At 48.4% G+C, this 18,570-nt stretch overlaps 1 protein-coding gene across 12 annotated transcripts in view; it reads right to left on the bottom strand.

Annotated features, from left to right (window-relative positions):
- TENM4 (teneurin transmembrane protein 4) overlaps positions 1-18,570 on the bottom strand; it is a 720,654-nt gene that overhangs the window by 11,419 nt on the left and 690,665 nt on the right. For all 12 annotated transcript variants that reach the window (XM_084773614.1, XM_084773618.1, XM_084773619.1 and 9 more), the window contains 4 exons: positions 13,940-14,112; positions 10,404-10,639; positions 6,098-6,394; positions 2,901-4,515 (listed from right to left, as the gene is read on the bottom strand). In XM_084773614.1, coding sequence (XP_084629740.1) covers positions 2,901-4,515; positions 6,098-6,394; positions 10,404-10,639; positions 13,940-14,112 — 2,321 coding nt within the window. The remainder of the gene's footprint in view (positions 1-2,900; positions 4,516-6,097; positions 6,395-10,403; positions 10,640-13,939; positions 14,113-18,570) is intronic.

The following is an 18,570-nucleotide window of genomic DNA, read 5'->3' as shown; positions in this document are numbered from 1 at the left end:
GTGATCCAACTTTGCATTCTTTCTCTGTTGGACCATGTGATCCAGGATAAGCCAATCAGCGCCTTCGCTTCAACCCCGGTAATTGTTCCACTGTCTCATGACCCAGGCCTGCCTAACTGGAGAATAGCTCAGGACCTTGGAAGGTATGTTTGGAAAATGTTTGGAAAAAGTAAGCTTTCTTTGTTGTTTCAGTGAGGACACACTTAGCCCACGGTAAGGGTAAAAAGGAAGGTGTAGTGAAAATCGGCAGAGTCTTAGTTTCATGTTAGCCACTGCAAATAATTTCTGACATTCTGAAAACTTGATTGTTTAGACGACAGATAGCTGTCTATATATATGCCACAGGATCCACTGTGTAAGAAAAATCAATTTTGGAGTCATGACCAGTATTTTCATTGAAGTGGAATATGCTAGACTAGAAAATAGACACCAAACCTAAGGACTGCTTTGCAAACCTTTGGTTTTAGGTTTTTATAGTGATATTAGATAGGTTCTCACATATTCAGGCTGTGTAGTCAAGGATGACCTTGAACTTCCGATCCTCCAGTCTCCACCTCTGGAATACTGGGGTTGCGGGAACGTAACACCACGCCTACTTTATTTGGTGCTGGGGATGGAGTCCAGGCCTTCACACATGCGAACAAGCACCCTACCCATGGAGCTACACTTCTGGCTTCAAAACTCGTTTTCTTAAGGTGGGCTCACAGCCAAAGCCATGTGTGAGAGTGGCACGTGCTCCGTGAAGGCAGACGCCAAGCCTTCTTCCGCTCTGCATCCTTAGGGTGGGTCTGACACAGAGAAGGTATAAGCAATACGATATTTGTTGGCTTTAACTGTCTGGGAAATGAAACACAAACTGACAAAGGAGGTATCCCTTGGTTGGTTGAAAGCCGTGCTGAAAAGCAGGGTTTAGAGACCAATGTGGTTATCAGGGGAAATGTTTTGAGAGCAGAGAGTGCTGTTCTGTGGGACTCTGTACAGTCCCGTGCTCCTGCGGAGTCTCACAGGTCTCATTGGTCGAACACAATTGTCCTGATCTCACAGACTTGTTGCCAGGCTTGAAGGGGACGGTATCCGTCAATCAGTGCTTGGCAAAGAGTGTTTAATCATGCAGCGCTATTCTAGAGGGCGGCTACACGCATATGGTAGTGTACAAAGGCAGAGGGGGAGGGAAGTAATAGTTTGGCAAGCTTTAGCTTTTTTTTTTTTTATGGAAAATTACATTTCCTATTGCACTGTTCCCCCCCCCCCCCCCCCCCCGCCCCCAGCTACAGTAACATGCCAAGCTGTCTCACAGGAAACTCACTGGAGGGTGAGGCAGGGGGCGTGCTTTGCGCAGACAGATGTAATGGAAATGTCATCCTAACCTGTCAAGGCTTTCTAGTGTTAGCAGCCAAGCTGCACGTGGTAAAAGCTGGGAACACTGTCAAGATATAAGTATTTATCCCCAGGTCCCAAATATGTTTTCACGACACCTGTGTACCACCTTGTTCTCCCTTCCAGTACCTTCTTCCTCTTGATAGAAAAATCTAGAATCTGTCCTAGAAAGAGGAACTCTCCCATTGCTGTCAGCAGAAACAGGCTTCAGATGAGGCCATGAGGTTTGAGGGTGAGGGAGCACACCTTCCATGAGCTAGCTGACATAACGGCCTCTCTCCAACTCTGTGAATGTCAACACTGCCCCTCAGAATGCCTTTCTCCCTACTACTTGGTGAAATCTACCTCAGGAGCCAGCCTCGAGGATCAGCTCGCTCTTCTTTGAAGGCTTCCCAGAACCCTGTGGGCAGAGCCAGTTGCTAGCCTTCTGGGATTTATTGGCCATCTGTGCAAAGCTTCCTCATGGCCCCGCACACTAGACTGGAGTGTGCGTTGCCCCTGATAGTGAGGAGTTCTGGAGTGTGGGGGATCATCTTTCTATTCTTAGTGCCTAAAACTAGGGGTGGGGGTGGGGGTTAGGAATGAAGGAAACAGACAGAAAGAAGGGGCAAGTGGACTGAATCCCAAGATTACTGGGTTTCCTTCCATACACATTTTCACAAGGAACTGGGTGGCTTTATTTGGATGCTATAGAGATTCTCCCGTGTGGTTTGCTGAGGCATTGTGGACGCCCGAGATGTCTCCATCTACAGGACACACGGGGCACTTTATATTCAAGTTGGTAAAACAAAGGGTGGAGAAAAGAAAGCCAGCATGTGTATCTCAGGTCACCCTTGCCAGTAGGCTTGTATTTGCTCCATGAATTATTTGTTACCGCTATCTTCCTTTATTGCCTGCTTAGGGTGTATGTATCGCACAGAATCAAGTAAGAGTCAAGTAGGCTCACTGAGACCAGGGAACCGTGTAGGGTCTGACCTAGGCCCTCTGCATATATGTTATGTGTGTGTAGCTCACTGTTCTTGTGGGATCCCTGCCTCTTTTGCCTACCTTTGGGACCCTTTTCCTCCTACTGGGTTGCCTCATCCAGCCTTGACGTGAGACTATGTGCCTGGCCTTATTGTAGCTTGTTATGCGATATTTGGTTGATATCCCTAGAAGGCCTGCTTTTTTCTGAAGGGAGGTGAAGTGGGGGGGGGGCGATTATGGGGGAAGGGAAGGTGGAGAGGGAGGGACTTGGGTAGGGGAGGGAGAGAAAACTACAGTCAGTATGTAATATATGAGAGAAGAATAAATTTTTAAAAAGAAAAAAATTTTTCCTAAAAGAGAAAAAGAAACAATGGTGGTCCTATCAAATATAATTGATGCTGGATCCATTTATTCCTGGAGTAGTCTCCGAACTACTGTGTTTTTAAGTAGACTTCAGAAAACAGGGCCATTAGAGACAGTGTCTCCCGTCACCGCATACCAGGGTTCTCAAGGAGCAACGGGGAAGGTCCTGACTTAGGGTATACCTCAGCCCTCACCTGTCATGAAGCACTTGATGTCCTGAGAGTTGCTGATGGGGTTGTTGTTCTTAAACATGTAGAGATGAAAAGGCACGATGCTACTGCTACTCAGGCGTTTCCAGAGTTCATGGTCTGGGCTCGTCCAGCGTCCGGCCAGCACATCATAATCCCGTCGGCCCATGTGGACCAGCTTGGTGAGTGGATCGTAGAGACCGCCATGGTAGCCAATGATGATCTGGAAGTTAGGGTTTGTGTCCATGTAGATCTCCCCATAGGCTGTGTATAGGATCTGCTTAATCATCAGGCCAGTCCCACTGAAGACAGCGAGGGGAGTTCCGATGTTGTCACAAGCTATGTAAAATTCGTCGCCGCTGCTCAGCTCCATGGCAAAGAGGTGTCCTTGCAGATCATAGTAGAGGGATGTGATTTCAGAGCTGGAGTGGTTGTAGAGGTGGGTGACTTTGGTGGGGTTGGTCAGGTCCGCGTAGAAGAACTGGAGGTGGTGGCCGTGGCTGCTCTTGCTAGACACTCGGCGCCCGAGGCCATCGTAGCGGTACCTGACGCTCCAGCCACTAGCCCGGTTGTAGGCTTTGATGAGCAGGCCGGCTGAATTGTACTCGAAGACATCCCCACCCCGCTGCCTCAGGAAGCCATCCTCATCCATCTTGTACTGCACGTCACCCAGCCTAGTGATGCGGTCACGGAGGTCGTACCGTAGTGGCGTGAGCCGCGCGCTGTTCCCAGGGCTCAGCAAGTGCAGGTTCCCATTGAGGTCATAGCTGTAGCGCCAGAGTGGCTTGTCGTTGATGGAGACCGTCTGCAGCTGGCCATCGGCATCGTATTCATACGAGTAGCGCGTGGTGTTGGCGTAGGGTCCGACCTTCAGCTCCTTCTTCACGACCCGTCCCATGTTATCGTACTGAACAGTCATCCAGTACATGAGTGACCGGAAAATCTCATACTGTACCTCCTTCATCCTGCCATAGGCGTCAAAATGCTTGGTGTGGGTCATGACGGCAGTGGTAATGATCTGGTTGATGTCATAGTAGATGACGCCAAACTTCCCAAACTGCTCCGTCTTCCCCGACACATCATCGTAGCGGTAGAGATCGATGGGCAGTGGGGTCTCATTGATCACAGCCTGCATGCTGGTCACACGGAAACTGTTGTCATAGTTGTAATCAAAACGGGCATTGACCATGCCTTCCTCTGTGAAACGGAAGATCTGGCGGTCAATCAGGGGCCCGATCTGACGGTAGCGGATGGTGCAGGTGAAGCCCTCGTTCTGTAGGTTGACGGTCTTCAGCATGCCCGCCGTCTCGTCATAGGTGAAGCTTACCTTGGTGGTGTCATACAGGGTCTCGGCCAGCTTTGACAACTTGCCATACTTGTAAATCACCCGGCGGCCAGTGCCCAGGTAGAAGGTGTGCAACAGGTGTCCGTCTTCGGTGAAGTCCTGTATGACTGACGCATTGCCTTCCGGGGGTTGGTAGATGTTCCTGTAGTAGCCCACGGAGCGAATGGTCTCCAGGGTCTGCCGGGCGACATTGGGCATGGTCACAGAAGAGAGGCGGTCATTCTTGTCAAACTCGAAGATGTACTGCCTCTGGCTGTGGAGGTGAAGCACCATGGACTGCAGGGGGGTTGGGGGGGGGGGAAGGGAGAAAAGAAAAATCAGAGATAAGGGAGGTGGGGGGGGGGAGGAATGACAACCCAAGTACCCACAACGTATAGGAAAGAAAAGGAAGGCTGAGAAAAATGGTGGCTCTGCGATATGTCCAAGCAGAGACCTGTGTACCATGGTATGCTGCCAGCAGGCTGCAGATGTGTTGTTGGGCTTAATCGTAGCCTCACAGGGCTAGGTCCACCCTGGCCATTTGTTTTTCCTCTTGTGTGCAAACAGTCTGAGTGCCTGCTCCTGTGTGTGTGGTGTGGATAAGCTCACTTCTGCACCTGAAGTGGGGGTGAGACCAGGATGCTCTGACCTAAAGTATTTGCAACAGTTTCCTTACTGCCATCCCTGATCCAGGCTTCTGACCTCAGCCTTATTCAAGCAAGAAGGAGCGCTCTAAGACACAGCCTGGTGATCTCGAAGCCCGACAGCCTCCGCCTGCTAAACGGCTTCGGTGGCTTCCCTGTGCCTGTAGCATAAAGACCATGCTTGGGAAGGACGCTTTCGATGTTTCCCCACTTTTAATGTGGTAGGAAGTCATGGGCCCACCCTGGGACAGGGCAGGCTGGGATGGGACGGGAGAGCCCTGTTCTAGCAATGCTCTCGTTGCACAACACTGGCAACTTCTGCCCTCACCAGGCGTGTGTGGCCTTTCAGTACACGGGATGACCTCCATCGTCTGTCTTGTAACCCTACATCAGGACATTGCAGGCAGAGACATTTACCACAGAACAAACAGAGCCTGGGGCCACGAACAGGCGACCAGAATGAGAAACAAAGTGAGGGTTCTAGAATCATAAATGGGGCATAAGTAAAGTGAATATTCTATCTCAGGAAAGTCATCAGATACCCAGCCTAGATCTTGCTATCAAAATTACCAAGTCCCCCCCCCCCCACATTGTGAGACCAACTTCTGAATTTAGGTAATTAAAAAAAAATTTCCCCAAATATGGTTTATGATTTAGGTCCTTTTTGATTGTTAGTCTCACGGGTGAAATGAATCCTGACTGGAAGTGGAAGGGATTTGCCCACACCCAGGACTAGAGCTTGCTCTGCGCCAGGTCTGTCCCCAGACTTCTGCTTGGGTTTCTACGGGGAGGTTGCATTGTGTGTGATGATTCTTGGAGTGAGACCCTGTGCTGGGTCAGCACTCTTGGTCCTGCTTTGTAGTCCTGGTAGGGTGGGCCTGCCCTTCTCGTTTTCTTGGCCTAGGACCTCCTTCTCACCACATTAAACCCATCCTCTATCCAGATACCTTCTGGGACCCTCTTTCATTTTGGAAACTCCAACAGTCAGATTGCTCACTGAGGTCAGCCGGCTAGGGCTTGGCCATGGCAAGCAACGATGAAAGCAGGTGTAGTTGTGAGTGCCTTCAGCTGTTCAGGAGGCCAAGTCAGGAGGATCAGTTGAGCCCAGGAGTTCAAGTCCACCCTGGGTAGTGTTAGTGGGTACCCATCTTAAAAACTACAGCCACAACGATCAGCTTCCTGTATGGCAAGACCATTGATGGGGGGAAGGGGGGGGCGGTGAGACAGACACCTGCCTTCTCTAAGTATGTGTAGCTCCACATTTTTCCATCTGCAAAGATCCGGGATGTGATGCGCCCTGCCTGATCATATTCCATCCTCTCAGACATGATGCCCCTTTGGATTCCGGCAATGTGACCCCCAGGGGAGTAGGTCACATTGACACCGTTCAGCCTGCTGCTAGGCGACCAGAGGCTGGGCCTCCCTGCTTGGTCATACAGGATGCGAAGGGTGAACTTGCGATGGTCGTCATAGATCTTCTCTGTACGTGTTACGCGGTCAAAGTCCAGAGACAAGAGGTTTCGGTTGTGAACCTGGGGAAAGGGATATAAGAAAGAGAGAGCCTAGCTGTGGGCACTGAGAACTGGGCTCTGATGAGCACCCAGCTGTGTCGAGCTCCTGAGAATAGAAAGCAGCACAGGTTGTGGCCATCAACCCTCACTCTGCCATCTGCTACTTCTTTGAAGTTTCCTTATCCGTACAATAGAAAAAAAAAAAAAAAAAAAAGACGCCAGCTTCATAGGCCTGTTGTAAGAATAAAGACAACGTGGGTAATGGGCCCATGGCTGAAGACACATGATTTTATCATGTGCCATATCAATGGGGACTTATTATTATTATTTTTTTAAAGTCAGATCCTTCTTAGCTCTATCCTAAAAGTGAAGCTACCAAGTAGGGACAGCAAATCAAAGCCTGACTCATCCGCTATGTTCCGGTCACCGTGCTGTCTTGGATCTCAAGGTCACCAAGCTCAGGGCAGCTGCAGATCTGAGGCTCATGTGTGACTGAGTGTGGCCTTTACTCTCATGAGTGCAGCAGACAGATTGGTTTCCTGGGCAAGTCCTAGCATTCCTGGGGTGCTATACTTGCTACCTCTGGGGCCTCTCCTGCCTTTTTGCCCATAGCCAAGGCTTCTGGGACACCTTCTGTCTCCTGACACATCTCCTCTTGTTTCTCCTGAGAGGTTGCTGGGAGGCAGGGGCACTCACACCTCCAGTGGTTTCACTTGTGCTCTGGTTGGAACTAGTCCTAAATCCAGAGCACTTTGCTCTTGCCTCCAGGATCAGGAGCTCCCCACCCCCCATAGTCTCCCTGTGGTCGGTGAGGCCACCACCAACTCAGAGTCCCTTTTGAGTCAGACACAGAGGTAGCTGCAAGTTGGAGCATTGTATGTGTTTGTACGAGTGCATGCATATGTGTGGGGATGCACAGGGACCTGCAGCCTTTGGTTTCGGCTAGGCTGGCTGCCCAGTGAGGCCCAGGGATCCACCCTTCTCTGCTAAGATTACCAACATGAACCACCATGTCTGTTTTTTCTCCTCCCACATGGGTTCAGGGGAATTAAAAAACAAACAAACAAACCCTCCAGCACTTCACTGATTGAGCCATCTTCCCAGCATTCCTGCTTCATAGTTTAATAAAGAAATGTGCTCTGGAGCCTTTGGTTCTGACCTCTAGCACACGGGCTGTCCCCAAATGTTAGTAGGTTCTTCATAGCTAAACTGGTGCTTCCCTCTAGCAGTGTGGAGGGGTGCTGGCCTGATAGGGCACAGGGGCACCTTTGCTGTCTTTTCTACTTGTCACTCAGTAAGTTTGACAAGAAAGACGACTGAAGAGGAAAACAGATTATTAGGACTTACAATATACAATGGCATGTGTGGCTTGAAGAAATCAAAGGTCCTTTTGGGATCTTTGTATTTCGAAGAGGGTTTGGGTGTAGGCAGGTGCCAGGATTAAGGCTGGAATTTCAACCTCAGATTTGTTGACTAGCCTTCCTGTGTGACCTTGGTCAAGTGCCTTACCCAGTTTCTTCCCATGTATACTCCTAGACTTGTGAATAAATCTCCTGTGGACTACTAGGTGCATAGAAGGCACCAGATAAATGGCTATAATTATTTCCACTAACTGACTGCACGTGATCATGGTCAGTCTTAGAGGAAGGAGAGGTGTGTGTGTGTGTGTGTGTGTGTGTGTGTGTGTGTGTGTGTGTGTGTGCCTTGCTCAACTCTCCCCTTACAAATGCCAAGGTCCCTAAATTAAGGATTTATAATGATGCTGCTGAGACAGCCTTAGCTGTGAATGGCCTGGCTATAATAAGCTTGCCTTCCCTAGGGTAATCAAACACAATTGCAGAAGCAAAAACCGTGTGGCAGACAATTCCCGTGAAAAATCAGAGGCGTTGGAAGCTCAAATCGTGTTCTTTGCAGAAAAGGCACATGAAAAGGGCGGGGGTGCGGTGGGCGCACTGGCCATGATAGTGGGAACCTTTTAAAAGCATCTTTTGGGAGATCTTCCTATACCCCCCCCCCCCCAGTGTTGGTGCCACCTAGACAGCTCCCCCCACCATCTCCAAGGATCCAGTGAAGAATGGGATCTGCACTTCTGTGACAAAATTAATAAAACTGAACGGAGCGGCTCACTGGGGGAAGCACCTTGCATTTCCTGTGCTCGGCAGTGGCAGCAATGAGATTATTTTACATCTTTCTTTATTAAAAAAAAAAAACTCCCAGCTGTATAAAAAATGAGCTCCATTATGGGGAGGCACACCCGGCTAACATTCTCACTGCACACACTGCCACTGTGGGTGGCCATTTATTTTGGGAGGAAGCAGAGATGTGGCCAGCCGACTAGAGTATCATCTATCTCCGGCTGGGAGAGGGGACCAATTAAAGCCTGGGAAACTTCTGGTCCTGTTCACACGGTGGAGAGAAACTCCTAATGGCACTAATCACTGCCCTTTACTGAGCACCTGGGATCTGCAGCGTGGGGGCCTAGGTGCTTGGAATACATCATAGCCCTGCATCTGCAGAGGAAGCTCGGCCTCAGAGGAGTGTGGCTGGAGGCTACACACAAGACCCAGCGGGAATCCAACCCGGGTCAAACTTCCCTTTTGGCACACTGCCTCAGATGTGCATGAAGGGTTCTTGAGAATGCAGATGAGGGCTTAGTGAGGCCACAGATGGTGGCAGGGAACAAAGACAGGCAAGGCCTTCCTCAGGAACTAGCAGGAGGCTGGTTTCCACATTAGCTGGCTAGCTCTTGAGTTCTCTGCTGGTAGAGGCGCAAAGGAAGCTTGGTTTTCTGGGTTCTAGTTTTTGCTGTTGGATAGGCCGTTAGCCGTTGTGCTTCTGCCGTGGCCTGTTTCCCAGGATTTACAAGCACCTAGTTACGCAAGTCTGAGACAATCCCTTATTCTTTGGACCTGGACTGCGCTGTGAGGATGATGGGACCATATACAGGCTTCTTTGGTTGCAAAGCAGGGATTCAGGACTCTGCTGCTGTGGTGAGGGCGTTTGTACGGTTCACTTCAGCTCAGCAGCTGTCTGCCGAACACCTGTGGTCTACAAGGTCCTGGGCAGAAAGCCAGGCCAGGGTCACCAGCTGTCCCTCTCCACAGCCTTCTGCTTTGTAATTTGCATTGCTGGCCAAGCTGCAAGCACTGAACTGCGGCTCCAGGTTCCCTCAGGCCTGGTTTCCTCTTTGTCCCCAAGCTCAACCACCTGCTAGGCAAGCGCTCATTCACCAAGTTTATATTTTAGAACCCTTTTCAGTTAACCAGTTTGCTTTTTCTTTTTAAACTGGAGGCAAAGGCCATGGGGCAGTGAGTGAGTCCTGGGCCAAGGTTTCACTCTATAGAAACATGGGAGGGGAACAGACATGGTGCTCAGGGCTCTACATCCCGAAAAATGCTCCAAAATTTCAGACCTCAAGGCCGCTGCCCCCTGCAACAGGTCTTGGTACACTGGCCAGGACAGGCTTGAATCTGTAATCTTCCTGCCACCATACTTGGTCTTTTTGATCATTAGGAAGGGTCATCCTATTTGAAAAGAGTGGAAAACGTGGCCACTTTTCTAAGTAGCAGAAATAAACGTGGGGACACATTAGCAGTGACAATAGCAAACATTGTAGCAATAAAGATACCAGCAGCAGTGGTTACCGATGCCTGATGTGTGCCAAGCTCTGGGCGAGACACTGTGCATGCCGCTTCTAATCCTTGAGACAGCATGTGAAATCGGTTTTATTTTCCAGTGACTGAAACTGGGGGTCTAAGAAGACTGGCATGCCCAAGTTCAGTCATGGAATAGAATACGCTGGAAACTCAGCTCAGAGCCAACCCCAAATCCAGCCATGTTCCCACAGGCCAAAACTGAAAGGATGTCCAGGGCCTTTTGTTCCACATGGCTCATGGCCTCAGTTCCCCCTTTTGGCAGATGAGGAAACTGAGGTCCTGGGAAGAGTTTAAAAAAATGGAACCTGGTTCTCTAAATACCGCTCGCCCACCCCCACCTCCACCAAGGTTAGCACCTATAGGATTCTGCTCACCCGCAGACGGCGCCCAAAGACAGTGACCTGGCCACGAGCCTGCTCCTTGCGCTGCCGCCACTCCACCAGGTTGAGGCCATTGTCAATGGGCAGCGTGACATTCCTCTTGCCCACAGTGGGGTTGACGGTGCCAGCCAGCAGGTGAGGCTCGGTCTGAAGAGCCACTTCCATGCCATTGGCTAGCAGCAGCCGCAGGGAGCCATCGGCCCCGATGTAGTAGCTGTTCCGGACTTGGTCTGAAGGAGAAGAGAGCAAAGATGCTCAAGAGGAGAGAGGATGGAGGTCTAAAAGTGTCTCCCCGTAACTATAAAAGTAATACATTATAACTGAAGAAAACTAGGAAGATATATGGAGACTATACACAAGCCCGATACTCAAAACCATTGGAAATATGTTGTGTATTTTACAATTTTTCCTAATGCATTTATAGAGTCAAATGGCTACTATGGAGTTTTTTTTCTCATTGGCGAATGTATCATAGCATGACATTAAATTTTTAAAAAGATTTATTCACTTATTATTCTGTATACAGTGTGCTTTCTTCATGTGCACCTGCAGGCTAGAAGAGGGCATCCTATACCTTATAGATGGTTGTGAGCCACCATGTGGTTGCTGAGAATTGAACTCAGGACCCCTGGAAGAGCAGTCAGTGCTCTTAACCTCTGAGCCATCTCTTGAGCCTGCCATGAAATATTTTTAATAAATATTTTCCATAATAACTACAGTCTTCCATTTTTGGAAGTACAATTTATTTAGCAACACTGAATAGATACTTAATTTGTTTCAGATTTTTCAACTACAAATAACACTGTAAGAAAATGTATTATCAATATTATTGTAAGAGGAAGTTAGACACAAGTGGCCATGAATCCTTTGAAGCTGATAAGTGTTCAAAACATGACAGCTAGCATTACTATTATTGTACGTGATCTCTGAGTATTTGCTGGATTAAATTAGGTTATGTCCTAGGCTATGTTAAGCCATAAAAATATAGTGCTGGGGGATGAGAGAGACAGATCTGTGATTAATATACTTGCTGCTCTTCCAGAGGACCTGGGTTCAATTCCCAGAATGACATGGTAGCTCACAACCATGTCTGTAACTCCATTTCTAGGGGATCTGACCCTCTCTTCTGGCTTACATGCCCACCAGGCATGAATGTGATGCACACAGATACATACACACAGAATATTCAAACACATAAGACAAAATAAATACATCTTTTTACAAAGATGTGATTTTCATTGGAAACTCTGACTGAATCTTTCCATTAAGTGACATCAAATTGGGCCTTTCCTCTCCCCCCCCCCCACCACCTCCATCTTTCCACACTTTATTGCTCGCAGGGATTCTAAAAATCTGCCTCAGTGTTGCTACGCATCATTCACTGACAGTCTGTATTTTGCTTCCATTTGAAGAGTGAAAAAGCCTGTGTCAATTTATCTCGCAAATCTCCTCCTCGCTGAATGCACATGTGTCTATTACTGTTGACTTTGGGTGGACCAGCGTGTGGGGAGGTCCATCTCACCCGATCCCAGCTAATGCTGCCTGTGACCGCACAAGGCTGCTACTCATTAGCAGCTACTTCTTCTCATTATTTCCTGTGGTTCAGACCTAAGATGAAGCCGAAGGAGCTTTTTTTGTAAGACTCTGCTGAGATTGCTGCCAGGCTGAGCACCCGAGCCTGGAACACACAACAGGCAGAGAACTGCCAGTGGTACCAGGCAGAAAATAGATGCCGTGTCCCCTGTATGCTAGGATGTGCGTTTCTTCTCTACATCCCAGAGTTTATGGAGTAGGGCCTGACAATCTAGGCTTGAATGCTCAACACTGCAGTTTTATTTCACTCCACCTGAAAAGCTGTGATTAAATGGTAGTATTTTTTTTTTTTAAATTGAGGAATGTGGCACTCTTGAATTTTAAAAAGTTGCCCAAACACAAAAATGTATTGAAGCAGGCTTGGCAGGATAAAGTAGGTAGATGAAAGAATTTTTGGTGAAGGAAAAAAAACTAGGCTGAAGGTCACACATCTTCATAGTCATTGACTTTGCTGTCCTAGGTCTGTGGGGCAGGGTTCTCACCAGATGGGGGCTGGCAGTGTCTTTTGGCAATATCCCTGCCAGAACATGCACCCTGTGATGTGTTCCAACTCCTTATTAAAGAAAGAAATTCCTGGACGTGGTCTCTCTTTAATAACTTCTATTTTTTTTTTTTTTTTTGGTTCAACATTTTGAAAGACCAAAAAACTACGTCTGGGAACAAAAGCAGTAATGCAAACATAGAAACATCTGTTTCCTTGTGATAAATCCAGCTGCTTACTGATTAACCAGTTACTCCAGCAAGTGTTTTCTGAGTGACACTCTGAGCCTGGCTCATGCTGGTCATTTTACAAATGCTGTCTCCAGATATGTCTAAGCAAGCCTGTGAGGCAGAACTTCTAAATGTAGCCCCACTTCCAAGATGGAGAAACAGAGGTTCAGAGACCAAGAGTGACCCCCGCCTCCAGTAGGCACAGGTGCCTCAGGTCTCCCCAGGGACTGTTCCACACTGCCCAACACCCCTTCAACATGCTTTCTTTCTTGGAAGAAGAAACCCAGGGCTGTGGGATGATGAGGTGGCAGAGACAGCACCAGAACTGGGCCGTGGACACCCAGTGCAGAGCTCCTTCGGCTACTAGGTGTCAAGGCTTTGCGAGTGCACTAAGAGAGGAAAGAAAGGGAAAGGCCAGCCAGGGCTTTCCTAAGCAAGGTTGGCTTTCCTTTCATGGTATTAAACCCAACAAAGCTTCAGTCCTACCCTGGGGTCATCACTTCTAGAGGGGACAGTCGAAAGAGGGGACTCAGAGCAAGAGTCTCTCGCTGTCATTTTTACCTGAAGCTGAAAGGCCAATCCGGATCTGGGACAGGTTTGATGGACGCAGGGAAGGATCTCTTTCCCCTGGAGGCCTGAGAGAGGCACAAAGCTCTCCCGGGCTTCAGGAGGGATTTCTCCAGGACCAAATCCCTGCCACAATTAGGAGTAATTACTCTTGTCCTGTGTCTCCCTTGCACCAGTGTGAGCAAGAAGTTTTTTTTGTTTGTTTGTTTTGTTTTGTTTTTTTTTAATCTGGAAGGCATTACAGCTGCCAGAGTGGGAGGTCACCTGGATTAACAGCTAATGGATTCTTTCCCCTTTGTTCTGAGGATAATAGGATGGGACAATGAAAAATCACTCTGAAGCCTCTGGGAGGCAATTTACAGGCCTCTGCCTGACACACTTTGCAAATGAGGTGGCAGTACAGAGGAAAACCAGAGCGAGGGAGGAGGCTTTCTTGGTCTTGGATACCTACTATAGTAGCTTCCTCTCTGGATCTCAAAGTCTGTAATCTCCGCACTCGGGGAGGCAGAGGCAAGCGGATCTCTGTGAGTTCGAGGTCAGCCTGGTCTACATAGCTAGTCTAGGACCTTCAAGGCTACATAGAGAAACCCTGTCTTGAAGCGCGTGCGCGTGCACACACACACACCACACACATGTTCCCTAGGCCCTCGCTGACTCACCTTGCAGCAGAGTGTAGAAGGCACCCGAGGCAGACAGGTTGGTGGTTATGGTGACATCATCTTTGCTGGACGTCTCTACCTGCACATGCACTGAGCTGTCAGTATCGCTTCGGAAGCTGCTCACCTGGCCAGTTGGAAAGGTTACATTTGTCAGGCGACCAAAGCTGTCATACCTGGAAATCAAGGGGATGGCACTTAGTGACACAAGTACGATGGTGCACGTCATGGCAGGCTTCAGCTGCCAGACTGAGACCAATGTACAGTCATCCGGGAAAAGCCCTGGCCTATGCCCATGGTTGTGGGAGCGTTTTCGTAATTGCTAATTGATGTGGGAAGGCCCAGTCCTCAGTGGGTGATGCCATCCTTAGGCAGGTGGGCCTGAGCTGCAGGAGAAAGCTAGCTGTGCCACCCAGAGGGATCCAGCCAGTAAGAGGCATTCCTCCGTGGTCTCTGCTGGAGCGTTTACGTGCCTCGACTTCCCTCCGTGATGGACCGTGATGTGGGCGTGCAAACCAGTCAAACCTATTCCTCTTCCAGACTAGTTTTGATCACTGTTGCTGTGATCACAGCAACAGAAAACAAAGCAGAACCGTGAGGTGGCCGAGGTGGATTTGTGTGCTCGGCTTTTTCTTTCTGGTCAGGTCCACTCCCCAGTCTCCAGCTTGCCCTTGCCCAAAGGTTGGCATGGTTTCCTAGATGTGACGTTACTTGCTGATATCCAGCAGGAAAATGAATCACTGTTGAATCTTTCTTTCCTAGTCCTGCCCGCAGTCCAGCATTACCCATGAAGAGCCCAGGAAACTTGCCTTGCGTTCTTCTAGAACATTTTAGAAGACTGGTGCACAAGTTGGTTCACTCTTGGGACTATAAGTGACCCAGGTTGGGACAGCTCTGTGGAGTCAAACCACTAGGCTGACCATACCGCCTCTGCCATCTGCTACTACTTGTGACCCAGGGGTGTTGGCTCTCAGCTCACCCCTGTTTCAGCATCATTTGAGACTGGACATCAAGAAAACAGGCAGGAAATGAACAAGGAAATGTCTGAACAAATAAATGGATGCAAGAGTGGGTAAGGGGAGAAAGGAACCATGGTCTATTCACACACAGCCTTGGCTGACCCGGGGCACACAGTAGGTACATGATAAACATCTGCTGAAAATAAGCCTAAAGGCAACTACTCCCACTAAATGATACTTGAGCAATCTCCCCAGGCTTCCCCCTTGAGTGTTAGTCTCCAAACAGAAAGAAGCTTTGTTATTAAGGCAGACAATGGTAATTATTATGGAAGGTGGCTTGTAATGCATAATTAAATCGAGCCAGAGGAAGATACAATGAAAGGACCCCCGTGCCTTCGAGATCTGGGTTTCATACGCGACAGCCCAAACTCTTCACATATTCCATTAGAAGGACTGAATGTCTTAATTAAATGAACATCAAATGGAACAGCCGATTTATACATTTTTGTCTCCTATTCATTAATGTCAGGATCTCCCAGAGTTTGAGAAATGCCAATGAATTCCCCAGCCTCCTGATCAATACCTGTGATTATCCCATCAGAGCTCTGCTCCTTCTCACTGTGTGGGGAGAGCTAGAGCCTCCCATCCTCTGGGACCTGAGACCTCTGCCCTGTGGGCCGCCTCTGCAGAACGCTTTTTATATGGCGTAGACTGAGAGCTACTACAGCACAGGGTAGGGACCAGAGAAGGGCAGTTATTGGAGCAATTTAGGTTCCAAGTGGCTGCTTTGAGCCTCAGTTCTGTTTGGGTGATATTGGGATGCTGTCTTTATTCTGACTGCTGTGGCTTTTTTGTTGGTTTGATATGGCAGTGGCGATGCAGGCAGGCTCCATTGTATAACCTTGGCTGCTATGATTCCTCCTCTGTGAGTGAGAATACCAAGGCCGACCTCACAGATACACAGGGAGGGCCAAAGGAAGGGATGCATTTCCTGTGGATGAGAACTTTGCAGCTCTTACCTCTCCAGTATCCTAGGAGACTGTCCTCAGTGGAAAGCCAGCTCCTAAAGGCAGGGGTTCAACTGGTCGTTGCTGAGTGCTGAGAATTTGGAGTGTGTAACTATGCAAACAAAGGGTGGCTGCGTGAGCCGACTCTCCTGTTTCTCTTTCTGACTTTGGATGGAAAAATTCCTCCTCTGAACTGCCTTGGCTTTACCGTGCGTCTGTCCCAAAGACGCCAAGCCCAGGTGCTGTGCTGGGGTGTTGTTCCTTCAGTAGAGAGTGCTTTCTTTCTTTTGGTACTGGCACAGCTGATTCCTTTCATCCCAGTGAGGTCATCCCTGACTGTTTCTAACCCCACCCCGCATCTCTACCACATTACCTTACTGTATTCTCCTCACTGGAGCCACCGTCCCGTTTGCCTGCCTTTCCTATACTGAGTATAAGATCCACAAGGGCAGGGACCTTGTCTGTGTTCTCAGTGCTTAGCGGACCCTCAGCATTGAGATTTTACTCTGCAGTGTTCACTGGCTGAGTGATGCGAATTATTTTTCTTGAAAAAATTTTTTGATCTGATTAAGAGCAATCATCTATTTTTATTCTCTTCTATATGAGGAAAAGCGGGCTCACTAATAATTGGAGCGCTTTTCAGGTACCAAGCACCATGCTTATAAGCATGTTTACGGGTGGGGATTGTTACTGTCATTTTACAAGTGATGATGATGGAGGTCAGAGAGGATGATGGAGGTCAGAGAGGATGATGGAGGCCAATTTGCCTAAGATGACACAGCTCATAGAAGCGTACAGATTCAAAACCTGGCCTGCCTGACCATAAAGGTTGTTTTCTTTGATCAAACTTTTCATAAAATGATGCTGTTTTAGATTAAAACCAAAACAACCCCTCCCCCTCCAAACCTTAGAGTTCATCTCTGCATTAAAGGGGAAATAACTCTGTTTGGAAGTCTCAAGTGGGTCAAGAAGACTGACGGTTTTCAAGATGTTCACTTTGCAGCAGAGCCAGGCCCCCGCTGCGGGGGGGGGGGGGGGCAAAAGATGGCCAGATGATTGGCTTTCCATGCTCTCCCTCCAATGACTTTTTTTTTTTCTTCACGCCAGTTTTCCAAAGCATCTTTACAGCACAGTGAAAGAAACACATAAAAGATTCATAGAGCTGCCGTGAACTTGGCTTTCAGAAGAGGACTGCTAAAGGGTATCTTCACACACCCCGCAAGGCTTTCTTCACACCGCACACTCCATTGCTAGCCACTTGCTACGTGCAGCAAGTGAGGAAAATGCCAAATTGCCCCCTGTGATACTCAACTTTTGCTGATCTTGACTTTTCGGTTGGATAGCAGAGATGTGATTTTTATGACTTTCCTCTGTAATTGTTCTAAATACCAGTGTCACCAGCAAAGGACCAGGCCACTATGTCATTTGTAAATAGTTACGAGTTCAAAGCCAGCTATGACAGTAGTTCCCTTGGCCCCGGGTCACTTTAATGGATGGCACCACTTCGCTGGGTACACATAAGGCCAATCATAGCCAGAGTACTCTCTGGAGCTTGCAGTCATGACTCATACTGGGGATTTATTGCAAGATTAGGTATCAACAATGAATTCTAGCCTTCAGGATTACCAAGATCCGTAAGATCTGCAAGCCTTATCATAAGCTCACTGATGCTGTTCCAAGGCCAGGTATCTGCTGGCGGGATGCAGCTCGCGAGACGGGGGCACTTAGGAGTCAGGTCCAGCTGGGGTGGAATCCTGGTTCTCCCTCCCTCTCACATTGACTATGGCAAAGAGCCAGCCAATATCTATACTGTCCTCTGAGAGACTAATGGCTATAGACTGCACACTGGGCATCTCTGTTGGTTTGTCTTCCTAGAGTCAAGTCAGTGATAGACACTGGAAAGAGATGCTATCAGGACATGCTTTCCTTCACTTTCCTCCTAGTCCTTTCACAGCTGCACCAACCACATCTTTTGCCGGGGGGCGGGTGTCTCTCTCCTTAGCTACCACTTCAGTGACTTTTCTTACTCTTGCCTTAGCCTGAAGGGGAGTAATGGCTGGTCATTCTTTTTAGTGCCCATGGGTCTCAGCACCTTTTTGTGATCCCCGATCCTCACCTGTCCCTGTAGATGCCTTCATCCAAATGGCATTTTTGGAATCATGTCTCAGTGGACAGATAGGTATTTGTTTTGCGTTTCTTTTTGCACTTCTGTCCTTTAGCTTGCGTGGTTTCTGGTGAGAATTTGCTGTGGTTTCTTATCCCTTTTCCCTCTTATAAAATATCCCTCCCCCAATTTTGAGCTGTTTTCAGAGAATTCCCCCTTTTAAACAATTCAATCATTTAAGTAGAACATGCTTCGAAGTTTCTGTGGGTATATGTATGTACGTATGTGCATGCATATTTTGCCTGGTACGTTCAGAGCATTTTGAACTACTTATTATAAACACTTCTTGGCCATTATTTGCTCAACTATTTCTTTTGCCTGTTTTCTGTTTTCTAGAATTCCATCCCATGTACATTTGAGCATTTGATAGTCTCCCGTAGCTCTTGAATGCTCTGCTCTGTGGGCTTATCTTTTCCTCTGTGTGTGTGAGTTTGGGTAATTTCTATTGACCTGCTTTCTTTCCTCAGCTGTGTCACGCTGTCACCGAGAGCTATGGGCCCATTG

The sequence above is a fragment of the Acomys minous genome, assembly GCF_964271855.1.
Source record: "Acomys minous genome assembly, chromosome: 2".
Lineage (NCBI taxonomy): Eukaryota > Metazoa > Chordata > Mammalia > Rodentia > Muridae > Acomys > Acomys minous.
This window is presented reverse-complemented; position numbering and strand designations above follow the sequence as displayed.